At 46.9% G+C, this 26,725-nt stretch overlaps 2 protein-coding genes across 2 annotated transcripts in view; one reads left to right on the top strand and one right to left on the bottom strand.

Annotated features, from left to right (window-relative positions):
* The window catches only part of LOC113937753 (two pore calcium channel protein 1-like), a 35,998-nt gene extending 17,656 nt beyond the window's left edge, over window positions 1-18,342 (top strand). Inside the window, exons 9-19 of the mRNA XM_027622555.2 lie at window positions 345-546; window positions 7,766-7,910; window positions 9,348-9,533; window positions 10,550-10,614; window positions 11,433-11,520; window positions 12,093-12,162; window positions 14,384-14,603; window positions 14,751-14,841; window positions 16,723-16,836; window positions 17,060-17,184; window positions 17,868-18,342. Of these exons, the coding sequence (XP_027478356.1) occupies window positions 345-546; window positions 7,766-7,910; window positions 9,348-9,533; window positions 10,550-10,614; window positions 11,433-11,520; window positions 12,093-12,162; window positions 14,384-14,603; window positions 14,751-14,841; window positions 16,723-16,836; window positions 17,060-17,184; window positions 17,868-18,013 (1,452 nt within the window). The 3' untranslated portion in view covers window positions 18,014-18,342. The remainder of the gene's footprint in view (window positions 1-344; window positions 547-7,765; window positions 7,911-9,347; window positions 9,534-10,549; window positions 10,615-11,432; window positions 11,521-12,092; window positions 12,163-14,383; window positions 14,604-14,750; window positions 14,842-16,722; window positions 16,837-17,059; window positions 17,185-17,867) is intronic.
* Window positions 18,343-24,343: 6,001 nt separating this feature from the next.
* The window catches only part of BUB1 (BUB1 mitotic checkpoint serine/threonine kinase), a 45,402-nt gene continuing 43,020 nt past the window's right edge, over window positions 24,344-26,725 (bottom strand). The window contains exons 24-25 of the mRNA XM_027622091.2: window positions 26,392-26,498; window positions 24,344-24,658 (exon numbers count right to left, since the gene is read on the bottom strand). Coding sequence (XP_027477892.1) covers window positions 24,463-24,658; window positions 26,392-26,498 — 303 coding nt within the window. The 3' untranslated portion in view covers window positions 24,344-24,462. The remainder of the gene's footprint in view (window positions 24,659-26,391; window positions 26,499-26,725) is intronic.

Here is a 26,725-nt window from a genome sequence, read left to right on the forward strand (position 1 = left end):
GTCTCCGTGTGTCTCGGCAGTACATCCGATTTCCTTCCTTTCTGGAATCTCCCTCCCTCCTGGGCAGAGTGGAGTTGGGACCAGTCTGCCTCCTGCTGTTCTGTGTCTCACCACACAGATTATCCTTCACGGGCTCCCTCCTGTAAACTTGGTAAGACGAGTTTCGTTTATGTAGACGGGTTGGCTACGTTACCTGCGGCCGGGGAGGGATTACATACCTTGCTTGATAATAGACCCTTCAGCGCCTTCTCTTTGGCTCGTCATTTACCTTGACACGTTTAGGGAAAAGAAACAGGGCTTTCTTGAATCTTTCTCTTAAAAACCACAATTCTGTTTTTCAAAAGAACGAGATTCGCAAACTGGCGTACCTGAAACGTCACAAAATGATAGAGGCTTTCAACATTCTGAAAGTCAAGGTGGGCACAGAGTTTGTGGTGACAGAGGCCCAGTGGAAGCGGCTGGCCAGGATTGTGATGCCACACATCAGCAGTCCCCACCTGGAGCTCCTTTTGAGAATCTCCGACGAGGGACAGAAGGGCCACGTGGGTAAGAAGCCTTGGCCTCTGACATTCCTCTTCGTTGTGCGTTGAGAAGTGGGTGGCTCCCAACGGCAATTTGTAAAACTGCAGTATTGGTTTGTTTTTTTTTAAATTTTCTTACATTTGCAAATAAAAATGTATGTGGACACTCCCTGCTGGCAACAATCCAGTGGAGTTCGGGTCCTCATGCTGTGTTCTGACAGGGCTGTCCCCGTGTGAGTTGTCAACGTGTAAGGAGCCATCCAAAAGCCCTTACCTTGTCACAGTCATTCCACTGCTGACCCTGCTTTAGGGACGTCATCTAAAATTGGAAGAGAGCTGTGGAAATGAACATTTACGTCACGTTCAGTATTTGAAAGCAAAAAGTTGAAAGTAACGTAAAATTCAGGTCCTGCTGGTTGGTAGCTATTACGAATAGCACTTCATATCTGTGGCACACCTATCAGGCGTGAGCCACGGTCATGAGTGTTTTCCGCGCGTCGTGTGTACGCGATCACTGAGGTGGGGATGTTTGTCATCCTCATTTGTCAATATGGAAACTGAGACTGGAAGAGGTTCAGTAGTTTGCCCACGGCCACGCAGGGGCAAAGTGGTCGAGGCCGTCCGACTCCAAGGCCTGTGCTTTTACTCACTGTGCTAAACCACCCCAGATTCTGATAGTCACGTAATGGGCAATTGTGGTGACCTTAAGAATGACTGTAAAGATGATATGTCAATATGGAAAGATGTGAGGTGACCAAAATTATCCCAAACTGTAGAACACCCTCAGTTCATCTGTTTCCAGAAGAGTCTAGATGGGAACATACCAAAAGGGAGGGGTAGCTTCGACAGGATATAAATTTACCTGAGACAAGGACTCTTAAACTCGTCCCACAGAGCTGTAGGTCTTAGGAGGACTCCGTGCAGGTGGGAGAAGGAGGTAACAGTGAGTCTCTGGAACTTACATGAAGAGAGAGAACAAAGAGAAGGGTACAGTAAGACACTGCTTAATGGGTGGTGCTCACGTCTTCCAGCGAGAGTTTGGGATCCAGGATGGAAGAAGACCTTTCTCCTCTTGAATTAGCAGCATCTGACATGCGCCTTCCAGTGAGCCCCAAGCAAGTCTCCACAGCCACCCTGCTCAATGTCGTGGCTCTGAGGGTCTGGTCAGGAGCTGGGCTTCTCAGAGCCTGAACGATTGGCTTGGTGCCCCCCATTAGGAACTGGTGGGGGTTGCCAGTGCCATTCAGCATGTCAGGGTTAGGGTTTTGCAGATGGTGGAGAAGGGCGGCTGGTGCCCGGGCCAACCCCTGAGCACAGTGCTTCCTAAGCTGTGTTTAGTGAAGTTGCTTTAATGTCTGACCTGTCATGGACTGACACTTTGGTAAAGTACAGCAAAAGTCAATGCTTGGAAAAATGAAATGAAAAGGTGTTAATACCCAAGTGCCATTTTTTTCATTGTTGGAGTCAGTGGACATGCTCCTGGCCGTTGTTCTACAAGTTTCTATATTCAGCACTTATCCCATGGAGGGTGGGGAACACAGGACACGCCCAGCAGTGGCCCAGGGACCACTGTTTGAGGACCACTGTTCTAGGATTTAGAGGAGAGGGTCGGGACTTGGGTCCCCTTGGATGTCCCACCCCAAGAACCGGGGTGGTGTGGCTGGTCACTCTAGCCCAGGTGTTCCCAGCCTTCAGCCCTTCTGTTTTTGAGAATTCTCCTTTGATGATTTAGTACCTCTGCTGCTTCTAGATGATTGGGACTCTGCAGATGTTGATGAATCCTTAGGGCGTTATGAGCTTTCTTTGCAATTCCTTCTGTGAAGTGAATTCCTGGGTTGGTAGTAAAAGGTGAGATGTTCCAAACCTAGGAATGGGGGCTTTTAGGAGTCTTTGTCTTTGTCTGTCAGGCATGGGGAGACCCATATACTTGGGTGTCTCCTGCTCATCCAGAAAAGATACACATGGTCCGCAGGACATACTCATATGAACGTCTCTTTGTTGATGAGGTCAGTCTCACTATTGATGGTCATTTCCCAAGTGGGAGGATGAATTGCTTTTCTTTGTCTTGTCAGCTTCTTGCATGTTCTAGGCTGTAAGTAGGATGGCTCTTAAATGATGCTATTCAGCTGTGCAGGATAAATATGGAGCATACCAGACACATCCAAGTTCTCCTGGCACCCCTACTCATTTGGATGTATCACTCCATGAATTACATGAGCAAGAGGAAGGAGGGGTTCTTTGAGGCCACCACATACCTTTCTGGAGAGTGCCAATGAAGATCCGGTACCAAACACCACCAACCACCACCACCTGCCCATCTGCAGAGGTTCTTCTCTGAATGTGGCTTGTGATCTTGCACAGGGTGAGGCCTGTAAGAGTTACCTAAGGAGGCCGGTCAGCGACAAAAGGGAGCAGAGGAACCCGAGAATGAGGCACGGCCCAAACCCACTGTGCTATAGAATGTTCTCACGCTGGCCAAGAATAGCCCATGGCAAGAGGAACGTGCAGACCAGTTGACACTATAACTCCTCCAGAAGTGAGAAGCCTCATGTCTTTACAGTGGCCCACAGTCATCCAAGAGATAATGAAAGTCAGTGGAAGTGTTGCAGTCTTGTGAGTAATAAGAGAATCTCCTTGGGCAAGGGCTGCAAATCCAGCTCCCTGGGCCAAAGACAGAGGTGGCAGTGACCAACCTTCTATACCTCACGCGAAGAGCCTGATGGGCCTGTTCTGAATTTCATCTATTAATGTTAATGTGCTTTGTTATAGACATACACACAAATAGTCATGCTGATGCATATGCTTGATTTAAAGCTTGAAAACTCTAGTTTCTATAGCATGATGAAGACAATTATTATATAGTATTTTAATTTGGGTGCCCTGAAGAAAAAAATCTACTCGTACATAGGGACATAACATTTTAATTTCTTTGGAAGTCTTAGGTAAATCCAGATTGTTGACTGTTTATCTCAACATTCATTAGTCCAATGCCCCCAACTCAATTAGTAATTTTAGAAAATACGTTTAAGAAATCATAGGTAGTTGATCCATTGCTGACACTAAGGATTTGTCAAAGAAGTAGAAAATTCTGCATGTGGTGTCCCCAGAGTTGACATGGGCAACTCTACAGGGCCTTGTGATTTATTTATTTTTATTATTTTTTAAAGATTTTATTTATTTATTTATTTGAGAGAGAGAGAGAGAAAGAGAATGAGAGAGAGTATGAGAGAGAGAGAGAGAGAACACAAGCAAGGGGGAGGGGTAGAGGGAGAAGCAGACCCCCTGCCAAGCAGGGAGCCCGATGTGGAACTTGATCCCAGGACCCTGGGATCATGACCTGAGCTGAAGGCAGATGTTTAACCGACTGAGCCACCCAGGCATCCGGGCCTTGTGATTTTATAATGTTGTGTGAGATTTACACAAGCTGACTGATGAAGACCCAGCTTTTTAAACCACAGTTTAAATCATGCCCTATGGTTCTAGCTGATGTTTAGGTTTATGGATGCCTAAACGTTAGCTGACATCATGACACCATTTGACCTGTAAGACAAGGACGGGGAGTGTGAGAAGTTCCAGCCATGTTAGCCTCTTTGGGGAAAAGAAATCGTACATGAACTAAAATACCGTATTTGCATTTTGTATTTACATTGGATAAAATCAGGAAAAAGACATGAAGCCATATTTTAAACCCTAAATCACAAAACAACGTAATTTACTAGTTTTTCTTTATTGGGAGCCTTAAATCAATTTGGATTAAAATTTTAAATTATTTTAATTTGATTAATGAAGTAATTTTATGACATTTTAATCTTCAATCGGAAGTTTTTAGATTTAAACTTTATTTATTTTTTAAGATTTTATTTATTTATTTGAGAGAGAGAGTGCAAGAGAGCGAGCACAAGCCAAGGGGAAAGGCAGAGGGAGAAGCAGATTCACTGCCAAGCAGAGAGCCCGATGTGGGGTTCCATCCCAGGACCCTGGGATCATGACCTGAGCCGAAGGCAGACGCTTAACCAACTGAGCCATCCAGGCACCCAAGATTTAAACTTTTAAACCAGATCTTTAACATGTATCTCTTTTACCAAAGAAATTAATGAATGTTATTTTTCCCCCAATGGCGTTCTGCAACTACTAATTGTTGGCCTATTGTTAATTTGCACGTCTTTGTAAAAAATTTTTTTAACTAGGTATAGACACTAAGAACATTAAAGAAAGCTAAAATTGCCTTGTTCTCATCTGATTTTCTTAAATTATAGAAATACTGTTTAAATTAATAGTTTGTTGTTTTATATATTTTATACTTGTGGGGGTCAGACTTTATAAACCAATTTGTTAATTCAGGGTTTTATCTGGAAGGCACGTGCATCAAGAAGGAAATCATTTTAAAAGTGTCAGTGAGCTTATGGCTCAATAGACTTCCCGTATTTTACTTTTTGCCAAATAGCACTGTTGATTTAAATACTGTTACCAGGGAAACCACATCTTTTTATGCAAGACAGCCAATGAAATTTGTCAGCTTTCAGGGACCATAGGTTATATTTTACGGGAGTTAGCAGTAATTTCTAAAGTCTAGGTGTCCAAAAGACTCCTTTGTTCAACTAACAGTTTCAAAGACAGTTTTAATAACAGAAAGTTGAGCAGAGTTACATGCTTCATGGCAGCCTCCACTCTGTACAGGGAAGGGATGGCAATCCTTTTTCTCACTTTTCCCTTTGATCAGCAGTTATGAGCATTTGTGGTTTCCAAGGCTAAACACTAGAATTCTGTTAGTACCCAAAGTGTTAAAACTTAATCCAGTGTTAAACTGAGAAACACAAACTTACCAGTACGGGAAGAAAAGGGCTGAATAGAACAATTAACAAAGAGAATATGAAGCAAGTCATGTATCTACAAGGGTTGGCAGATTATGGTCCACAGGCTACAAGTCATGTATCTACAAGGGTTGGCAGATTATGGTCCACAGGCTAAACATGGCCTGTGGAATAAAGTTTTACTGGAACACAGCCATGCTCATTCATGTATTATGTGTGGCTGCTTTCATGCTATACCAGCAGAACTGAGTAGTTAAAATTGAGATCATATGGCCTACAAAGCCTAACATATTTACTCTCTGGCCCTTTATAGAAAAAGTTAGCTGACCTCTGATCTTCAACATAGAATATCAGATGGATACAAGTTCCTTCTTAACACAGAATCACTATGTTTTCGATTCTCTGTTTTTTCTTGTTCTACTGAATCTTCTGGATGAAAAGATATGAACCAAGTGAGCCTAATAGATTCCCTTTTGGTTTAGGATGTTTAATGAGTGATGTTTTGGCTGGATTCCTGTCAGTAGGTCACCCAAATCCTACCCATGCCTGTCATGTCATTGTCTCCCTGACCGCTGATGGTGGAGCTCATGCAGACCAGGCCCCTGGACCCCAGTTACCCTGTCCCCTAATTCTCCAAGGCTGCACTTGTGCCTGAGTGGGTGTTACATGCCTTTGGCTGTTAAGACATGTATGTTTACTTTCCCTCAAACTCCGAAGACCCAGGAACTTGGATATTCTAAGATACCTATGTGTGTTTTTTCATCGAACTTGATGGACTTAATGTTCTTTCATGTTTTTAGGACCGTTACAACTGTTAGGGAAAATAGCAACTTGAGTGTGTGACATCACCCAAGGCTGTGTCTGATTCAGTCTCCTCCCTCAGATGAGGCCACACTTCTGCCAGGGCTGAGGCTTGTTCTTTGCCTGGGCATCTGTTGATGGCCGTTCTGCATCATCTTTCTCGAATAGTCCACGTTGTGGTGACAGCTACAGAGCCATCATTCATCGTTTGCTCCGGAAAACTGGAATGGAGCTGTGGATATCAGCCAAACCCTCTGAATGGGAAGCCTTCCAGGATGTAAAAATGCCCAACCCAACCTTTGCCAGTTGTCTCAGCTAGACCCGATTTGCACTGGAGGTTTCTTTCTTTCTTTTTCTTTTTCTTTCTTTCTTTCTTTCTCTTTCTTTCTTTCTTTCTTTCTTTCTTTCTTTCTTTCTTTCTTTCTTTCTTTCTTTCTTTCTTTCTTTCTTTCTTTCTTTCTTTTTTTCTTTCTTTGTTTCTGTCTTTCTGTCTTTCTTTCTTTTTGTTTCTTGCTTTCTTTCTTTCTTTGTTTCTTTGTTTCTTTTTCTTTTTCTTTCTTTCTTTCTCTTTCTTTCTTTTGTTTTCTTTGTTTCTTTCTTTCTTTTCATTTTGTTTCTTTCTTTCTAAGATTTTATTTATTTATTTGAGAGAGAGACAGAGCGCAAGCAGAGGCAGCTGCAGGCAGAGGGAGAAGCAGCCTCCCTGTGAGCAGGGAGCCTGATGCGGGGCTCGATCCCAGGACCCTGGGATCATGACCCAAGCTGAAGGCAGACGCTTAACTGACTGAGCCACCTAGGCGTCCCCATGATTTCTTTCAACAGCTTTCTTTAAATTTTCCAAACTTCTTTAAAGTTTCTAAACTTCAACTTGGGTTTCAAGGAAACCTGGGAGAGAAGTTGTAAGAAGAACTTGCTAGGAAGCAGCAATATTCTTTACACATTCTGATTTCATCCCTTGAGGTGAAATTCTTTAAGTTGTACAGAGCAGGAAGTGGACTCATGGTCAGCATCCGACCTGTCTGGTTGGGGAGAGGTGTGTGGGGTAGTGACCTCGGGCATTCGGTGGGTCTGGAGAACACCAACTCAGTAGTCACATGGGGCCAGGCTGGTCAAGAAAGCATCCAGGGAACTTTGGCCTGGCTGGTGGCCAAGTTGCTGTGGAAACTGTGGGTTTGAGTGAATCTCTGAGAAGGGGCAGGGAGGGAGGGTGGGCAGAGAAGAGGATAGGGGATTGAGGGGAAGGGTGTGGATTACACCTACCTTGGAGGCTTGGTGGAGAGGAAGGAGAGGTGGAGTTGAGGTTGGAAGGGTAAGTCAGGCAGACACTGAAAGCAGGGATGGCCCATGTGAGGAGGAAGGTGGGTGGAAGGCAGGGGGTGAGGGAGTGGCCTCTGTGAACTAGCAAAATCACATGGTAGGGTTGACCACCTTGGGTCGGCTGCAGGTCTAGTGAGGACAGATGAGGGGCTCTGCCACTTTTCTGGCTCCTTGACCTTGGGCCTTCACCCTTTGAAGCTTCAGATCTTCACCTAGGAAATGCAGAAACAAGAGTCTGCGCTGACTTGGCATCACCCTTTGAACCTTAATGTCACAGTGGCCGTGTATTTGGGATCAATTTTTTTTACATTGCAGACAAAATGAACTTTCTACGCTTGGCTGACCTCCTCAACATTCAGGTGGTCACCATCAACATCAAGAGACACCCGCTGGAAGAGTGGATGCCTCGGGTATACCAGTCGTCTGCAAGCCTCTTGGTCCAGAGGATGGTTCGGCACAGGCAAGTGAGATGGGGCTGTTTTTTTCTCAAGTTGCTTTAAAAATAGAGGAGTTTGCAAATGCTGTCTGGACTGAATATATTTCATTATTGAAGCTATAAATCAGCCCCTTGCTTGCTGCTTTTGGTTTCACAGGGAGGCTTGTAAAAGGTTCTGGACGTGCTGTGTGTGACCTTAACCAAAAGGACAGGCTTCTCGATTATGCTTCCTTCTGCCCTATATACTAAGATGCTCAAGCCACAGACTGGATGTGCTCTCTGAGCCAGAGAAGCTGACTGCTCTCTAAAATCAGAAGGTTCTAGCCCCATCCAAGTCATTAGGCAGTTGATTTCACATATGGCACTCTGACTTTGTAAAGTCTGTGGTAAACTCATGAATTTGAGGTATCAGAAAGGTTGTTAAGAAGGCCAATTAATTCTCTTATTCTCAAGTAAGTGGACTCCAGAAAGAATCATTTATTCTGGTTGGAGATCTTAGGTTTCATATGTGTGGCCTGGAGTGCCCCTGTCATTAGTGGCTCATCCTCTTGCTGTCCTTGAATTTAGTGTTTCATAGAAGAGAATAGTTCAGAAGTCCCGGAAAGTGGCTCAGCCTGTGATGTGGGCACACCGTATTAGCTGCCCATATTTGGTATTTATCAAAGCCCTTTATGTAGACGCTTCTTCCCATTAATCCCAGCCTTGAATTACTGACGTGTTTCATGTGCTGGAGTTTGTGTGTCCGCATGGGGCATCCAGGGTCCTAGTCTACAGCCTCACGGAGAACAGTTGGGTAGCAGCCCCTCCTATCTTCCCAAGGCCATGCCTAGAGTTCAGCCAGGTTTCTCTGGAGCACAAGGGACAGGTACCTGAGCAGAGCAGCCTGCTCTGTAATTGCAAAGTTGCCACAGAGCCCAGCTCTGATACATTCCACCCCAGACTCAGTGAGGAAGATGGACATGTCAGTCCTCTGGAAGGCTTGTGTGCATTAGGGGTGAAGAGGTTTTCAGAAGCTTTCTTAATTAAGGATGTTAATTTTCTAGGGACAAGTACTGGAGGTGTCATGACCCCATGCTAAGCCCTAAACCTTCTCCTTGCCCCATTTCTGCCTAAGCTTTCATCTGATCCAGGTACTGTGCCCCCAGAGGGGGACCTGGGAAAACCATGCCTCTATTCCCCACCCGCACCCCCTGGTCACTGAGTCTTCATTTTCTCCTTGGCCGGAAAGACTGCGCCAGTATCAGGGGGAGGCAGGTGAATTTCAGGACCCTGGCCATGCTGGACCATTTACTTACTTGAGTCACGAGTGTGCACGTGTGTGCATGTTGGCGGGATGGGGGTTGGGGGGCATCTCATAGTCATCACATCGTCGGGAACAGAGTACCCCCTAAAAGGCTCTGAACGTGCTCCTTTCCCTAAAACGTGGGATGACAGGATCTCCTCCTTTTTCTCTCACGGCAGGATCTTTGTCTGGGTTTATGATGTCATCATTCTAATAAATGCCATATTCATCGCTCTGGATGAGAAAAACCCCTTCATTTCCTATGCAGAGTGGCTTTTCCTTTCTCTCTATATTATTGAAATTCTCCTGAAACTGTACACATACGAGCCCAGAGCCTATTTTGGCAAGAAACAGTTCTGGAACTGGTGAGCATGTGTGTTCTGGGGAGGGGGTGGGGCAGAGGCCGTGGGCAAAGTCGGCGGGGAGGTTTCTGTCAGTTTGGGGAATCTCCTTGTAGTTTTCCCAAGCTCCAGCTGCCTACTTTTGGGACATCTTATCATGAAATCTTGGGGGTGTGGGAACATATGGGTCTGACGAAGCTGTTATTTTATGATGTCAGTTTGAACCGACTCTAGCTAAAATTAGAATCACAGATCGTGGCATCCTGGGTTTGGAAAGGATCTTGGAATATCATACCCAATGAGGCCCTTCCATAGCTCCCTCGGCCCACTCCCTAGTCTTTTTATCAGAGAACTTGGAATGTGTATGCTTGGATGATGAGATCGTTAACAAGCTCTTTCCTACACGGATGTGTCACCTGTGGCCTCTTTCTTCTCCAGGCTAGGTACCTCCTGGTCTCGAACCATCACCCGCGTGCTGCAGACCACCTCAGTGCAGGACGCAAAGACACAGGGCACACACAAGCCTGTCTTATGTAGTGCACACCTTGCCAGGGTTGGATCTCTGTGATCACTGCTCTCGGTGCCGGGAAACTCCCTAGGATATGCATGTGGCCAAAGGGGAACTAGCTAGTCTTGTCTGGTGCTTTGGCACTGTTGTCAGAAAGAAAAGTAACGCTATGATGGATATTATCCCCTTTAACTAAAAAGTTACAATGGACTTAGTAAAATTAATGCCAAGAGAGATTATACTGTATATTCTGAAAAATATGCCAAAGTATTCTTGCAAGGATATAGTTATTTTGGAAGACAAAGTGATAAGAATTGGCTGATTGCTACAGATTCCCTTGGGTGGTTCACTGGAGCGGCCAGGGAATGATCATTGGATCATTCAAATGTGGTGTTTCTTGCTTCGTCTCCATTGTTCTAAAAGTTACAGTAATCAGTTTCATGGTTGGTTCATTGCTTTGCATAAGATACTGGATTTGGAGTTTTCTCGGGATCAGTTGTATCCTTCACCAACTTTGCTTCTGCACTGTTAGGTTTGACACGCTGATCATCATCGCGGCCCTGGTGGTCACTGTGGCCAACACCACCATTCAGTCAGGTCAGTGCCATGGGCTCTTGGCTTCGCCACCTCCTGGGATCATGCATTCAGTGTGTATGTGTAGTCTTTGTTGAACTTGTACACCAGGAAGGCATTTGGAATGGGGCAGTGGAGACACAAGAGAATTAGTAGAAGTGTTCCATGTTTTGGAGAGGGCTGGTAGTTTTGTTTGTGTTTAGCTGTATATTAATTGCATTTGTATTCATCCATCACACCAGATACTGACCTGGTCATCTCCTCTCCAAAACTGCCCTCAGTCTCATGGCTTAACCTCCATGCTTTGAACCCCCTGCCCGTCTTGCCCGCCCCCCGGAGGTCCAGCCGCAGTTGGAACCCTGCATCATCCCTGGTCCACTGCCCTCTTGTGTCGGTCTGCCCTGGCTGCACCCGCACCTCCCACCACCACCACCGCGCACACTCCTTCCTGTAGACAGCAGGGGGCGTTGTTTAGACGTGGTGCAGCTTAACAGGACTCTATGAAAGGAATGTTGGGGAAAGAAGGGCTTGTAGAAATGTGTTCTGTAGAACCTGATCCACAGTCATTTCTTAAAGACGGCCTGAAGTCTGCACCGACTCTCAGGATTCTCTAGCTCAGGGCTGGGAGGGAAGGCCTGGGGTGGCTCGGCTTTGCTGGGGGGTGGGGGTGAGCCATTCAAGGCAGCACTTAACTCCTCACTGCCCGGAGCTACTGTCGGGCTCTGGAAGTGAAGCCGAATCTCCTCCTGAACCCACAGAGTCTCAGACCTCACTGAATAGAAGGGACACGCCAGAGGCACTCACAAAACGGAATGTTAAATGATTGTGCTTTTTCTTTCTAGCAAGAAAATACAACAGTCAGCAGATACTGGATATCGTCTTGATATTGAGGATCCTCCGGCTCTTACGGATCATTGTCAGCATTCAGAGGTAAAGAGGGAGCGACGTGCCCTCGGGTGGTTCCCCCGCTGGAGCCTGCCAGAAACCACTCCTGCCTCAGATCAGTCAACACATCCCATTAGGAGCCCCAAATGTACCTCTCCTGGAGGACCCAGCGCTCTCTCGGGGTGGGGAGGGAAGCCAGCGAAGATGGTGAAGAGCACTCAGGTGGCAGCTCCCCGAGGGCAAGGGTTCTGTCCATCGCTTTAGTCCCCGTGGCCCCTTCCCTCACCGTGCACGCTGTGCGTGACTGCATAGCGGTGGCCGTGGGGGCCACTGATGCTCCCGAGTGTGCCATCCATTGTCTTGTGAAATTCCTCCTGCCACCCTTGATATAGGGGCCTTTATTATCCTTTGTTCACTGGTGATGACAGTGAAGCTCAGAGAGGTTGAGTGACTCCCCAGGGGTGTACAGCTAAATGGGCAAATTCCTGACGGTGTGTAAGGAACAGGTCCAGGCCCCGGGGGAAGGGATATGAAACCAAACCTGCTTGGTGTGGTGTCAGTTTTACCTCACGGCTTCCCTCCTGCCGTCTTGTGCTAGAAACTTTGTTTCATCTTAGATTCCGGCTTATCGTGACCACCTTAATTAACATCGGTCCCACGATACTGACGTTTGGTGGACTCGTCTTGGTAAGTGGCTTGTTCTTGTGGCCAGTTCTACGTGAATAAGTGGTAAGGTGTTCATGCTTGGCAGCTCTCGGTAAGCCTTATTTGAAGTGAGGAAAAGAAAGGGAGATTAAGTAAATGAGACTCACTGGTTTCTTGTCCTTTTTAGAAATATCCAGGGTCGGGAAGCACTGGGCATATAGCAGTTAAGGTTCACCGGCTACTGTGATAGACACTACAACTTCAGTGGGTTAACTCAGTCGTGGTTTCTTTGTTACCCACGGGCTAGGTGGGTCTGCCTGCCTGGCTAGCGGATGCTTCTCGGGGGGTGTAGGCTCCTTCTGGCTCATGGCTGTGAGGCCTCAGATCCTTCTTTGTTCTGCTTGTGGCTAGAGCCCACCTGCTCCTCACATCCCCAGGGTGAGAACACAGCCACCCGGGGCTTCGAGGTGCTGGCGCCTCCCGCTCAGGAGAGGTCCCACGCTGTGAATGAGGGGCTCGGATACGTGGTCACTCTGCCACAGGGCCCTCGCTTCGCTTTTCTGTTATCATGGTAAGAAATCCCATTTTACCGAAGAATGGAAGGCTGACTTCAGGTCACGCCTTTCCATTCCCCACATGCGTCTTTCCTGGAGACAACCATTGCTAAAAGTTTCTTGTTACTCTTCCTAAATATCTCTATGTATACAACAAGTATACCCCAGACATGCCTGTATGTGTCTGGCTTATTGTTTAGTCAGATGGAACAATCCACACACAATGTTGCCTAACTTTCTTCCACCTGATATCTTTGTCATATGTCCTGGAGGACACACATATCGTGTTGGCTCTGCTGTGATTAAAAGTGTCCCACGGGGACGCCTGGGTGGCTCAGTCAGTTAAGCGTCTGCCTTCGGCTCAGGTCATGATCCCAGGGTCCTGGAATTGAGTCCCACATCGGGCTCCCTGCTCGGCGGGGAGCCTGCCTCTCCCTCTGCCTCTGCCTGCCGCCCCTTCTTGTGCCTTCTCTCTCGGACAAATAAATAAATAAAATCTTTAAAAAAATAAAATAAAAAATAAAAATAAAAGGAGGGAAGACTCCAGAACACAACCGACCAGCCCCTCTACTGACAGACCACTGGGTGCTGTCACCTTTTGGCCATTACAAGTGATGTGGGGAGGGCCGTTCTTGTACCTGCATTTTGTGCTTCCGTTCCCACTGGATACAGCCCTGGGCACGGCGCTGCGAGGTCAGAGGGGAAATGTGTTCAGACCTCGGTAGATGGTGGCACGTGGCCTTCCGAACGCACGCTCCCCGTGTATCCCAGACGACAGCGTGTCACAGGCTGTCTCTCTGCCGCCCCCCTCTCCCCCGCAGCTGGGGTTTCCAAATCATTGCCCTGTCTTCCAGTCTGGGGGAGAGAATTGCACTAGGTTGCTCCGACGTGCACTTCTGTCATGTTTCATGAGGCGGAGTGTCTTCTCCAGGTTCTTTTGGGCACTCGCCCTTATTTTTCGGTAAACAGCGTGTTCATACCCTTGGCCTATTCTTCTATTCGTTTTTAAATAGGATTTGCAGGAGTGTTTTGCCAGTTAAGGAAATAGGCTGTTGGTAAGTTTTTTTACAGTGGAATTACTTTTCCTTCTCCATCACTTGTTTTTTGAGTTTTTTTTTTTTTCCTGCATAAAGGATTTTTGTTGTATATTTGGGGGGCTGTATAAAAATTTAAATTAATTGTATAGTCCTATTTGCTAATCTTTTATTTTATAGATTATTTTAAAATCTTTTAACTTTTATAGTCACACGTAGTGGGGCCTTTTCTTACTCAATTTTTTCTTTTTCCAATTCCTCCCTGGTTTGTTTTTTGCATTTGACCTTATGGTACTTTTGGAATTTCTTTTCCTATAAAAAAACAGGGTAAAGATACAACTTTATTATATTATTTTTTTTAGAGGACCAACCATTGTTTATTTAGTACTCAAGCCACTAACTTGCCCAGCAGCTTTGTTTTTGACTCTGTTAGCCCATGGGAGAGGTCGCGGTGTGGTCCCGCCGGCCGTGTCTTCTGTCCCTCTGCGTCCACCCCTCCCCACCCTGACACTGCTTGGGCCTGGGTTGGGGAGGGCAGCCACCCCGGAATCAGAGTAGCATCTCTTTCTGCCGGGGTGACCCATGTCCACAGTCCTCCAGCGTCTCTGGCACGCTCCTGGCCCCGTGATGCTGCAGCTCCACGCGCCCCCTGCTGACCAGGGCTGCCCATCACAGGTGGTCTACTACGTGTTTGCCATCATCGGGATGGAAGCATTCCACGGCAAAGTCCGGTTCTTCGACCCAAATTTCACCACCCCCGATGCTCTGGTGTGTGGGAACCCAGCCTTGAAAGACTCAGCATTTGCCCGGGACAGGTACTGCAAGAATAACTTCAATGACCTGGCCTCCTCGTTCATTGTGCTGATGGAGCTCACGGTGGTTAACCAGTGGCACAATATCCTTTCTGCGAAGGCGTCCAACCCCCAGGGGCTGCCTGCTCCCTGGGGTGGGGTGGGGTGGGGGTGGGGCGCCCAGAGGAACTTTCGGGAACATCCAGGGCACCTGCCGAGCTCCCCGAAGGTTTGGTTCCTTAGCTGCGTACTCCTTGCGGGCGGCTTTGCCCTTGTGACTCACCAGGCGGCAAAGCTGTACTTCATCAGCTTCCATGTTGTGGTCGTCATTCTCATCGTCAAGTGAGTTGACTCCTGCCCCGTTGGCAAGTCCACGTCTCCTCCCCTCTCCCTTGGTCTGACTTTTGCTCGCACTTGTGTTTATCATTGTCTGCCAGTGCACATCTGTATAGGATACATGCCTCATAGTCCCGTAAGTTGTTTGGGTCAGAAGGACCCTAGGGTCCCGGCCATTCTCCCTCCCCTTCCCCACCCAGACTGAAACCCTTGAGAGCATCCCTGAGCGTACCGTTCACCGTCTGCTTAAATCCAGCCATCTGGTGGCTTCTCAGAGCCTCAGAGTCAGTTCCCTAGTTGTCCCTCTCTGGTCTGTCCCTGTCCTTGCACAGGTGGGACAGCACTGTGCCCCTGGTCTGTCCTGGCCCCTCTTCCAGGAGAGGCCTCAGTCACTGTTTGAGAGGTGCTGTGACATCCGACCACTTGGAAGAGCTTCTGTTCCACCATCTCTGATTCTAGCTCCTTGGTTCCTCATGGGACCCGAGCCTAAGTACCCTTGATGGCTGGAATGGTCTTCCAGAGAGGTTTTCCAGTTGTCGTACCCCTTTCACAGCCTGGGGCCTGCCATTTTTGGGGGGACAGCCCAGTACCTGTGCCTCCCTTGTCACACCAGGCCCGAGGTGGGCCGGCCACCGTCGTACTGACTTTGGCTCCAGAATGACTCGAGAATCCTGGCCGAGGGAGGGGAGGGGAGGGGAAGAAAGCCCGTGCGTAGCTCCCGTCAGGCCTGCTTGTCCTTGCACAGGCTGGTGGAAGACGTAGAGGGAACAAGAGACAAACGCCTCTCTGGGTGGCTCCTGCAGAGGTTGCCGGAGCGCTGGGACCAGCAGGGGCGGGGGTATTTCTGCCGCTGTCCTCTCAGGAGCAAGCGGAGGTTGTGGGGGCCCTGGGCTCCATCGTCATCGCTGTTACGTCGGAAATGGTGAAGGGTCTGAGTCTCCCCTACTTGCCAGCCAGCCCGGAGAGGCACGGACAGAAAGCACGGCACCTTGGGTCGGAGACAAAGTTTATTACTTGTGGCAAAATCGGCAGCAGCGCAATACTTTGTGTCAGTTTCCTGAAACTTTGTCCCCACCGAGCAGGGTGGCGAGCACCAGCTGGAGTGTGAGTGCAGGAGGGAACCCCGAAAGAAGGGAACTGATCTTACAGAGGGCTGCTGGGGCTTGTCTGTCCTCCCCTGTGGAGAGAGAGAGAGGGACTTTAGTTTCACCTGGAATGTAAGCAGATCCCCAGGGAGGGCAAGGTGAGCTCTTTATCTTTGTTATCCTGGACTCGGTCTGGGAGGGGGGGGCAATCGCTGAGCTTTCCATCTTGGGATGTCTCCATAGACAAACAGCCCTAAGTTGGCCCTCAGTGCCTTTGCTCAGACCACCTGGGCTGTGCAGAAACTTGAGATATTCATGGAGAACTGTTTACCAGCAAGTATTTGGCTTAAGCTTCCCCTAGAAAGAAACCATATTGGGCGCCTGGGTGGCTCAGTTGGTTCAGCGACTGCCTTCGGCTCAGGTCATGATCCCGGAGTCCCGGGATCGAGTCCCACATCGGGCTCCCTGCTCAGCGGGGAGTCTGCTTCTCCCTCTGACCTTCCCCCCTCTCATGCGCTCTCTCTCTCTCTCTCTCATTCTTTCTCTCAAATAAATAAATAAAATCTTTAAAAAAAAAGAAACCATATTTTCTTTTTAATATCCACTGTTTAAGTAAGTTATACCAGAAGATTGGCAAGTTGTGTCCAATCCTTGAGAGACGTTGCGTCTGTCATTTCTCCCCTCCGCGTTGTGTTGTCTTTGCAACTATTTGCCTTCCTGTTTCGGCTCAGACACTCTTTGGAACGACGATCCCCTGTTGCCTGGACCACGGCTCACACCCTTACCCCTCACCCTTTCTCAGTATTTTCATAGCGTTCATCTTGGAGGCATTTTTTGTGGCGTACTCCTTAGAAAAAAGTGAAGTCGAAACTGCCATCGAGAAGAAGATTCAAGAGCTTGGAGTGGGAATCCAAGAGTGAGTAGTGGGTTCCCTCTGGTGTCGTCACTCACCGGCCATGTTCACTTCCTCAGTGCCCCATGGCGTCCATCATGGGCCTGTGTGCCATCCTCAGGGACCCTCACTGACCAGAGGAGAGCCCTCGATGTTGCTGGACGGTGCCACGGGGCCGTGGCTGGGAGGACGCATGAGGGACTCAGCTGAGGGACCTGACCCTGTTCATGTCTCTTCTTCCTTGAAGAGAAGAAATGCAGGATGGGAAGCTCGTTGATAACATGGACACCAAGGACAGTGGCTTTAGTGGGGATGATGGAGACGACAAAAGGAAGGCTTTGAAAGGATTGTACTTCAGAATTGCATCAAAAAGTAAGTTTTAACCCAATGCAAAACTTCTTCTAATCCATGCTCCTCACTGAAGCTGGTGAGGTGTTTCCAGAATGCAAATCTGACCCGCCGTGCCGGCCGCATGCCATTTTGTCGTCGAGTGACAGTTTGATCACCATCTGTCTTCCTTGTAGACTTGAAGCTCCGTGTGTGCTGGGCCCTGTCTTTTTGCCTCCGGTGGTATCCCCAGGGCCTCACTCTGTGCCCAGGGCATGGGGGCCCTTCACAACTTAGTCTAAAGGGCTTTATTCTCTATGAATCAGCAGTGGGCTGAGTAACCCAGAGCAACCTGACTGTCACTTTGGGCCTTGGCCGGGGCGCCTGCACTTACCTCAGAATGAGGGGCACAGCGTAGATTCCAGGAGCAGTGGCATGAGCAGGACGCCCCTACCAGGAGTTACCCTCCTCCGTCCTTCAGGGAAGACCTACTCCTTGGTCTCCAGGGCCTTGCCTGGTTGTGGAGCTCCGTAGAGTCCACACCAGCAGAGATGAGTGGTTCTTTTCTGACTTCTTCATCCTTTCTTTCAAAGATTGTTTGGCTAGCCGTGCTTAGAGCATTGTATTTGACTCAGGAGCCATCCTTCCAGAAAGCCAAGCTCTGCCCGGGCTGCTCCCTTCCAACTCCAACACATGCGAGCTCCACGTGCCTTTCTCCTTCCTCGCAGAGTACAGGACCATGGACGCCCTGCTGCAGCAGATGTTCGAGTCCGAAATTGCTCCAGAGGATGAAGGCCCTTCCTTGGATGAGATTCTGAACTTCTCGCCCGGTGACATATATCCCAAGAATCCCAATTTTGAAAACAGTGCGTGATTCTGGTCTGGAAGGGTCCACACCTGGAAACCAGGCTAAGCTGCCATCACGTCTCGCGCATGCTGTCTGGAGGTGGTTTTCCCAGCCCGAGTTGTCTCTGTGCCCTGATCAGCCTGCGCTTTGGCCACACCTGCCCTGAGTGGTCGGTGGAGAGGTGTGGAGAGGCTGCTTCTATGTGCCCCGCCTGGGGTGGTTCTGGGGTCCGATCAGAGCAGTAAGGAGGGGCAAATCTATGAAGAGATTATGAGGAGCACTTACCTTACACACGTCCGTCCGTATGTGTGAGAAGTCCTTTCCATGGGGATATGAAAGCTTTTCATTTATTTTTATATGATATTTTGCTATTCTATTAAATCCTGTGCTACAGTGTTATGCGAATGACTTTTGAATATTTAAATACGGTAAAGGAATATATCTAGTATAGAAGCTCTTCGATGAGGTGTTTATTCAAAATGACAAAAAACATGAATGTGAAAAGAAAATTCTGTCACAATTGCTTCTTTTTCTGGGGCAGGCTCTCAAAGCTTCTTTAATTAAATGACATCGATAGCAAGATTTTGAGTCTCTCTCCGAGGTCACTTTCCCCAGCTGGAAATCTCCCAATGCAGTGACACGCTCCTTCTGGGAAATTAAAATCATTTTATTAACACAGTTTTTAATTGTGGAAAATACTCATAACATAAAAGTCCCCACCATAACCAATTCTAAGCATATAGTTTAGTCGCTTTAAGTATATTCACATTGTGCAACAGATCTCCAGAACCTGTTTTTTATATTTTAATTTTTATTGTTATGTTAATCACCATACATTACATCGTTAGTTCTTGATGTCGTGTTCCATGATTCATTGTCTGTGCATAACACCCAGTGCTCCACGCAGAACGTGCCCTCTTTAATACCCATCACGAGGATAACCAATCCCCCCACCCCCCTCCCCTCTAGAACCCTCAGTTTGTTTTTCAGAGTCCATCGTCTCTCATGGTTCCTCTCCCCCTCCGATTCCCCCCCTTCATTCTTCCCCTCCTGCTATCTTCTTCTTTTTCTTTTTTCTTAACATACGTTGCATTATTTGTTTCAGAAGTACAGATCTGTGATTCAACAGTCTTGCACAATTCACAGCGCTCACCACAGCACATACCCTCCCCAATGTCTGTCACCCGGCCACCCCCTCCCTCCCACCCCCCACCACTCCAGCCACCCTCAGTTTGTTTCCTGAGGTTAAGAATTCCTCATATCAGCGAGATCTCCAGAACTTTTGATCTTCACACTGGCTACCCCCTCGTCCCCCAGGCCCCGGCAAGCACCATTCTACCTTCCGTCTCTACGAATCAGACTACTGTACCTCACAATTGCATTTTGAGCACGTTGTCAGGATATAGCTCCTCATTCTTCTGTACCTTGTCCCGGGCCCCGCTATAAGGCAGGGGTCCCTGACCTGAGGTCTCTGAGTGCAGTGAGGCCTGAGTCATGTGTCCTATCAGAGTGACAACGGAAGTTAGCTCGGGGGGTGGGGGGGCTGCCTTTTCCTCGGTTCTGAAGGTGACCTCTGGTGTAGGAGCAAAGCCAAGATTTGGGGCACGGACTCTGGGGCCTGATCGTCTGGTATCATACCCTGCCTCCCCACTGACCATGCCCCATAATCTCTGTGTGCCCCATTTTCTCCCCTGCAGTTGGGATAGATGGTACCTCCCTCCCAAGACTGTGGGGCTGAAGGAGGAGGAGGGCAGGCGAGCTTGCTCTCACAGAGTGCTGTTCCTGGTTCAAAGCCACACCTGGTATTCAGCATTGCTGCTTTAGAATTTCGTTACCATGATGACCCCCGGAAGGTGGGGCGTCGCTGACCCATCTGGTGGGATTTATGGAGTCCTGCCGGCCTCCAGACTGCTCTTCTTTGTATAGCGAACACGTGTCGTTACACTAAATATTATACACCCCGTGTACTGAGTGGCAACTTAAATTTTTTAACTTGACCATGTGCTGGGCATTTTTAAATGAGGAACTATGCAGTCATTATAAAAAACAAAAACAAAAAAACCCACAAAAACACAGAAATATAGTAAAAAGTCAGAAGTTGCTCTGTATTCTTGCTTCTCCTGACGCCCACCTCCCCTTCATTCTTCCACTCACGATCTGAGGCCCCCTTCCCAGTGGTGATGCTGAGTTTGTTGTTTGTCCTTCTGGAAACACACCTACCCATTTACAGTCATGTCTGTCATGCATATGAATATATGATGTGCAGCAGACCCTTGACCAACAGGGGGCGGGGGGGTAGGGTCGCTGACCCCAGCACAGTTGCAAATCTGCATGACTTTTGACTTCCCCCAAAACTTTACTAACAGCCTGCTGTTGGCCAGAAAAGCCTTGCCAGTAACATAAACAGCTGATTAACACATAATTTACATGTAATGTGTAGTATATACTATATTCTTACAATAAAGTAAGCTAGAGAAAATAAAATGTTAATTAAGTCATAAGGAAGAGAAAATACACTTACCGTACTGTAATTTTTTTTAAAATCCATATATGTGGACCTGCTTATGATTACAAACTCATGCTCAAGGGTTAACTGTAATTGCATTTTCTTTATCCTAAAGTGGGATGTCATGACATTTTTATATATATAGTTCAAGAACCTTTTTTCGCTTAGCAGTATTTTTCATCTTGAGATATGTGTGTGTGTACATACACACACAAAATGCTGCCAAGTGTTCCGTACCACCGGTGTTTCCTGATTTATTGAAAACTTGACCTGTTCACGGACCTATGCGTTGTTCCACCTGTTCCACATTAAACAGTAACAGAGTAAACCTTGTTGTGTAATTTTCTTCATGGCTGAGCCCTTGGGTGGGAGAGCCTGGGGCCAATTACTCCGGACTTGCAGCAGCCCCCGTGGCCACCAGGGGGCCCCACCGCCCCCTTCACGGGAACCGTCTCAGAGGAAGGGGAAGCAACAGTTGTGGTGGCCGTTGGCCCCTTTCTCTGGGTCTTGCTTCCGCCTTTCAGTGAACTTGTCACCCCCACGTTTTGGCACATGGTCTCCCAGCTGGACACTTCATTCCTGTCTCCCCGGCAGGGGGTTGGGGCAATATGCTTGTGTCAGCCCCTGGGGCTCTGAGCCCAACCTGGGTCTGCACCTCACAGGTCCTGCCCTCAGGAGCAGGCTCTCCGTCTTGTCCACTTCCTGACTGAGAATGGCAACCATCAGAACGTCCTGGAAGCCTGTGAAAGGCGGCAGAGTCAGTGCCAGCACGCCAGCACGTCCCCCCAGACTGTAACAGGAGACTGAAATCACGTGTCTTTTCTAAGCTACTGTGTCTGTGTGTGTGTGTGTGGGGGGGCTTCTCTCTTATAGCACCTTAGCCTGCTTATAACCTAGCCAGTCCAGAAGTGGGTTTGTCTGAAACATTCCAGAATGGAACCGATGGACAGATGGATGGCTCCAGTGACAGGGGAAATGGAAGACCAAGAGGACTCCTAGAATCAGTGGCACAGAAAGTTGTGGAGTAATAATAGCTTGCAGGTGTCCTTAGAGACTGTGCCAAATGCCCAGCCATTTAGGAGCTCTTGCCACTTATAGTTCCATTGTCTTTGGAAAAATAAATTTTAGAATCATTGCCTTAGACCACAGATATGATCCAGAGGGAAAAGGCCCTGATAAGAGGAGTCTCTGAGGCTCCTAAGGGACCAGATTGATTCTTAGCTAGAACTTAGAATGTGGAGTCCGGGGCCAAGAATGAATAGGAGATGGCTTGACCCAAGATAGATATTAAATCTGAACCTACACTGAGTCTAGCCAATGTTGGAGCACTTAGCATGACCTGCACCCCTGCTCAGCTTTGCAGGAGACATAGATGGGTAAGACCCAGCTCCGTCCTCAAGGAAAGGTCAGTCTCGTTACTGGAGTGAGCTGCATTTCACCCTCCCAGTGCTGACTTCTCATGCATCCATTTCAGCTGTCCTTTAGATAGAGCCTTTTCCTTGTGCAGATAAACATTGTGTGTGTGTGTGTGTGTGCAATGCAGACAGCTAATTTATAATTAAAGATGATTGCTATAATTTGTACCAGGTAACGGACAAAAAAAAAAAAACAAACTTTGGCTGAAATGCTTCAACTAACTTACTTTGTTCAGATGGAGCCTTTCTCCCTGGAGACAAGGTTGTTGCTAGGAAATGAGGCTGTGAAGTTTATTTAAGTAAAGCCCTTGGCATAGATCAGACACCAGATGGGCAACAGCAGTGCTGGGACGACACCGTGGTCAGGCTGAGGCTGTTGGTGTGAATAACATGGAGGATATTTGGAGTGTGATGGAAGCTGAAGATCCAGTAATAGCGAATGGGCTGGTGGGAACAAGGGCCAGACACCAAGTGTCCTCCCAGCCCAAGATTGAAGGCACCCACAGCGGCCTTTCACGGACAGACACGCTTTGCTCTTAGTTTAGTAAATAGCACCCGTATCTTCTTTTGTCTTGCTTTCCTCTCAAAACGGTCATTTTCAAAAGAAAAAAAAAAGATTCCACAAACTTGGCTTTATCAGTACTCGGTTATTTTGACACTTTGAGTAAATATGGAAAGTTGGGCAAGAAAACTAGAAAAGTATCATAATTCACATTTGTAAGAAATGGATGGGTACACCTTCAACATAATTAAACCCATCTCCCTCAGGCCAGCATGAGCTTACTGGGTCAGCTTGAGAAGAGCTCCCCCTGGAGCCGAAGGTGGGGGTGGGGGGTGGGCAGTGCTCAGCTCTCTTCTCAACAGCCCGCAAGAGAAAAATCACCAGTGAAAACCTGGGAAAGACATACAAAGGATTTTCATAGTGAAGACTATTTACTGGGAAACTTCAAAAGAATCATCTGAAAAGCTCCCCCCCCACCAGAAACCAACAGGCTTCATATATTCAAACTACCAGCTAGGAAAAATAGGAAAAAATTAGATCTGATTTAAGCAACCAAAAGTTTAGTCCTAAGTGTTTAAATTAGTACTAGTATCAAAAAATTAGAGGACCTTTTTTTTTTTTTTAAGATTTTATTTATTTGTCAGAGAGAGAGCATGGGCACAAGCAGGGGGAGCAGGAAGCAGAGGGGAAGGGAGCAGGGAGCAGGGAGCCCGATGCAGGGCTCAATCCCAGGACCCCGGGATCATGACCTGAGTGGAAAGCAGATGCTTAACCAACTGAGCCACCCAGGCGCCCACTAACATAAAATTTCAAATGCACTCACCTTTGACCCAGAAATTTGTTTCTAGGAATTAACAGATACATCATATAATGAAATATTACACAGTCATTAACAAAAATGAGACCATCCTATATGTAAATATAGTCTACACATTAAATTTAAAAAACCACAATTATGCCAGTTGTATGAAAGATATACAGAAATATGCATAGAATCATTCTTGAAAGATTAAAAAAAAGTGAGTCATGGTTGCTCCTAGAACAGGCTGGGAGTTAAGGGTAGGATGGAACAGTTCACTCTGTGCTCTTAAATTGGGTGTCACCTCAGATTTCATCATAAGCTAAGGAAAGGAGGGAGGGATGGAGAAATGAAGTTCAGTTCAGGTTACAGGACCCTTCCAGCTTTAAAAGTCGATAAATGCTAAGTTGGCTGCTATAATTTTAGAGGTAATTAATGATTTATAGCTTATAAAACTATTTTCAAGATGGGAGGTATTTCTTTGAATGGTACTTTTAAAAAATGAGCTTAAGATTTATACCTGTAATATTTCCCAGGGACAGCACTGAAGAATGGTACAATAAAGAACAGGCAAATTTTGGGGCGCCTGGGTGGCTAATTTGGTTAAGCGTCCGACTCTTGATTTTAGTTCAGGTCATGATCTCTGGGCCCTGGGTTCAGGATTTCGACTCTTGATTTCGGTTCAGGTCATGATCTCAGGGTCCTGGAATAGAGCCTCGCTCAGCGGGGAGTCTGCTTGAGGATTCTCTTTCCCTCTGCCCCTCCCCCATTCTATCTCTCAAATAAATAATCTTAAAAAAAAAAAGAACAGGCAAATTTTATCCATAAAAACTTGAAATCCTTTGACTATCTTTGGAGAATTTTTGTTCATTATATACAAATACAAACCCTCAACTTAGACAAAGTTTTTGGCTTAAAGTGAACAGGTCAGTGTTAAAAGTGATTTTAGAGAATATTTGGATCCAAATTATTCTCACGAATGCCAGCATCCCAAAAGGAGCCCCATATCGGTGCATGGGTGGTTCAGTGGTAGAATTCTCGCCTGCCAAAAGGAGCCCCATCAGCCTCCTATGCGGGGGTACCTTACCAGGTTGTATACTTTGCTGAAATATTTGTAACAACCAAGTCACATGGATACATTTTGTGGACTTTATTTTTAAGAAACATTTATATAAACAATAAATGAGGAAAACATCAAGGGTCAAAGTGAACAGGCCAGCATTTACAAAGTGATTGTTAGGGAATGTCCATATTTTATTTTCGAGAACGCTTATATTCTAAGAGCAGTACAATTAGCCTATTACGTAGGGTCTTAATCTTGTTTGTATAGTGTTGTTGAAATATTTTCTTCAGCTTTTGCCTTAACAAATCCAAAGATGGAAGATGATGACAGTCTGGAATATTCAACATGATGTGAAAGAATTCACTCCACATATCCAGATGAGGAAGCCTGGAGAGACAATGCATAAAGACAAGGTAAAGTGTAGTGTTCAACACACCGGGCAACCTCACTCCAGCCTCTGCCTTCTACATGCCCGGACAGCTGAACAGAACTTCACCTAAACTCAGCTTAATGCATCAGGAATTGGAATGGTTTTTTTTTTTTTTTAAAGATTTTATTTATTTGAGAGACAGAGAGAGAGAGAGAGAGAGAACAAGCATGAGCTAGGTGAGGGGCAGAGTGAGAAGCAGGCTCCCTCCTGAGCAGGGAGCCTGATGCAGGGCTCGATCCCAGGACCCTGGGATCATGACCTGAGCCGAAGGCAGATGCTTAACCGACTGAGCCACCCAGGCACTCCAGGAATCGGAATGTTCAATCTAAGTAAGAGGAATTAAAGATCCAACTGAATGTCTTATACACACTTTACTCCAAAAAATGACTTAAGTAGTCTTAATGTAGTAATAGGTCTTCAGTGGAAGAACTTTCTTTTATTTATTTTTAAGAAAATCAGTCTGCTTTTGACTAGCTTTCTATCCCATACTGCCAGCATCTGATAAGCTGACTGAATGGTTCTGACGAGCCTAGCTGCGTATGTGCTGGGACCAGGTTGACAACTCCTGGAAGCCTTAAAATGAACTGCAAACCCCCCACAGCATGGAGATAAGGCACAGGGGAAAAAGCAGACCACAACTAAATTCAGCCCATTACTATCAGGCCTGCTGAGGGGTAAGACTTTTCTCGGCTCTGGTGGTCAGAGACAGAAGCCTTGTGAATAACTCTCTGGTCCTTTGATTATGAGCAAGAGAAGCAATAAAGTATTTGCTAAATTTGACAACTCATTATGCAGAATAAATCATAGCTGTTCTAAGTTTTCCTTCAGGGCCTGAATCTAATCTTACTTATATACTGATGCTACATTTTATAAAATTAACGCCAACTGCTTTTTTTTGTTGTTGCGGTGGGTGGTGTGTACATGAGGGGCTGGAGGGAGTCCCAGCTTAAATTTCTTCAAGATACAAACATGTAAAACTCCATTAGGCTTTTTGGACACTAAAGGTGAGTGTACTTTTCTACGTATGTTTTTATACCTCAAAAAAAAAAAAGATTAACAAAAGTATAAGTGGATATAATGAACATGCATGTACCAAATACCCAAACATCACAATAGCTTATTCACGTGACACTGTGTTAAGAGAGCCATCTATGTCGATAGGAAGAGCTCTAGTATAGTCGCTAATTTTCACTACCATTTTACAGATGAGAAAACAGTCTTGCAAAAACTAAAGTCACCCAGGGATGGGACTTAAAACCCTGCCCCGGGACAGCCAGCTGCCTCATCACGTTACTTTATAACTGACAAAGCACTTTCACATACATGATTTGCCTCTGCTTCTTAAAAGAAACTCCTTAGGACAGTGTGCTCAGCATTATTCCCATGTATTTATAAAGGCAAGGAAACAAGTAAAAATCTAAGGCTCTGGGGCACCAGGCGATTTCTGTGAAGGATGAAGAGAAACATCTGAGCGTGGATGGGATGCCCGCCCCTCCGCCCGCTCTCAGCAGGTCCGGGCGGGCACCGGCTGCACCAGCAGCTGCGGAGCTGTGGAACTCGCTCACTGTGCGCGGTGTTCACCCCAAGACGGGGCTTTTCCGGGTAGTGACAGAGAGCCGTTTTCTACCAGACAGAACCCAACATTCTGCTGTTTATGCTCTTTTGCTGCAGCACCAACGCAAATACTCACCTCCTAAAAAGACCTTCCGGCTTCCAGACTCCTCCTTCATTTTTCACTTTCATGTAAGTGCCAAAGAGCATGCAGTACACTGTTGCAGCAACTCCAAAGTAATCAATCTATAAAGGAAAACTCGGTATCCGTGATTAGGATAGTTACTTACACGTGAGTATAGGAAGAGGTCTAACTTCTGCAGCTAGGTAAATAATCACAGGATTTTACTTTTAAATAATTTTGGGAAGCCATTTGTTCAGTGTCCCACTGATACGCCCTGCTGAATGCCTGTCCGGGCTTTGCTGGAGGCAGCCAGCCACGGCCTCTGGAGGCGGCCCCTTGGAAAGGTGTT

This window comes from Zalophus californianus, chromosome 8, assembly GCF_009762305.2.
Source record: "Zalophus californianus isolate mZalCal1 chromosome 8, mZalCal1.pri.v2, whole genome shotgun sequence".
In the NCBI taxonomy this organism is placed as follows: Eukaryota; Metazoa; Chordata; class Mammalia; order Carnivora; family Otariidae; genus Zalophus; species Zalophus californianus.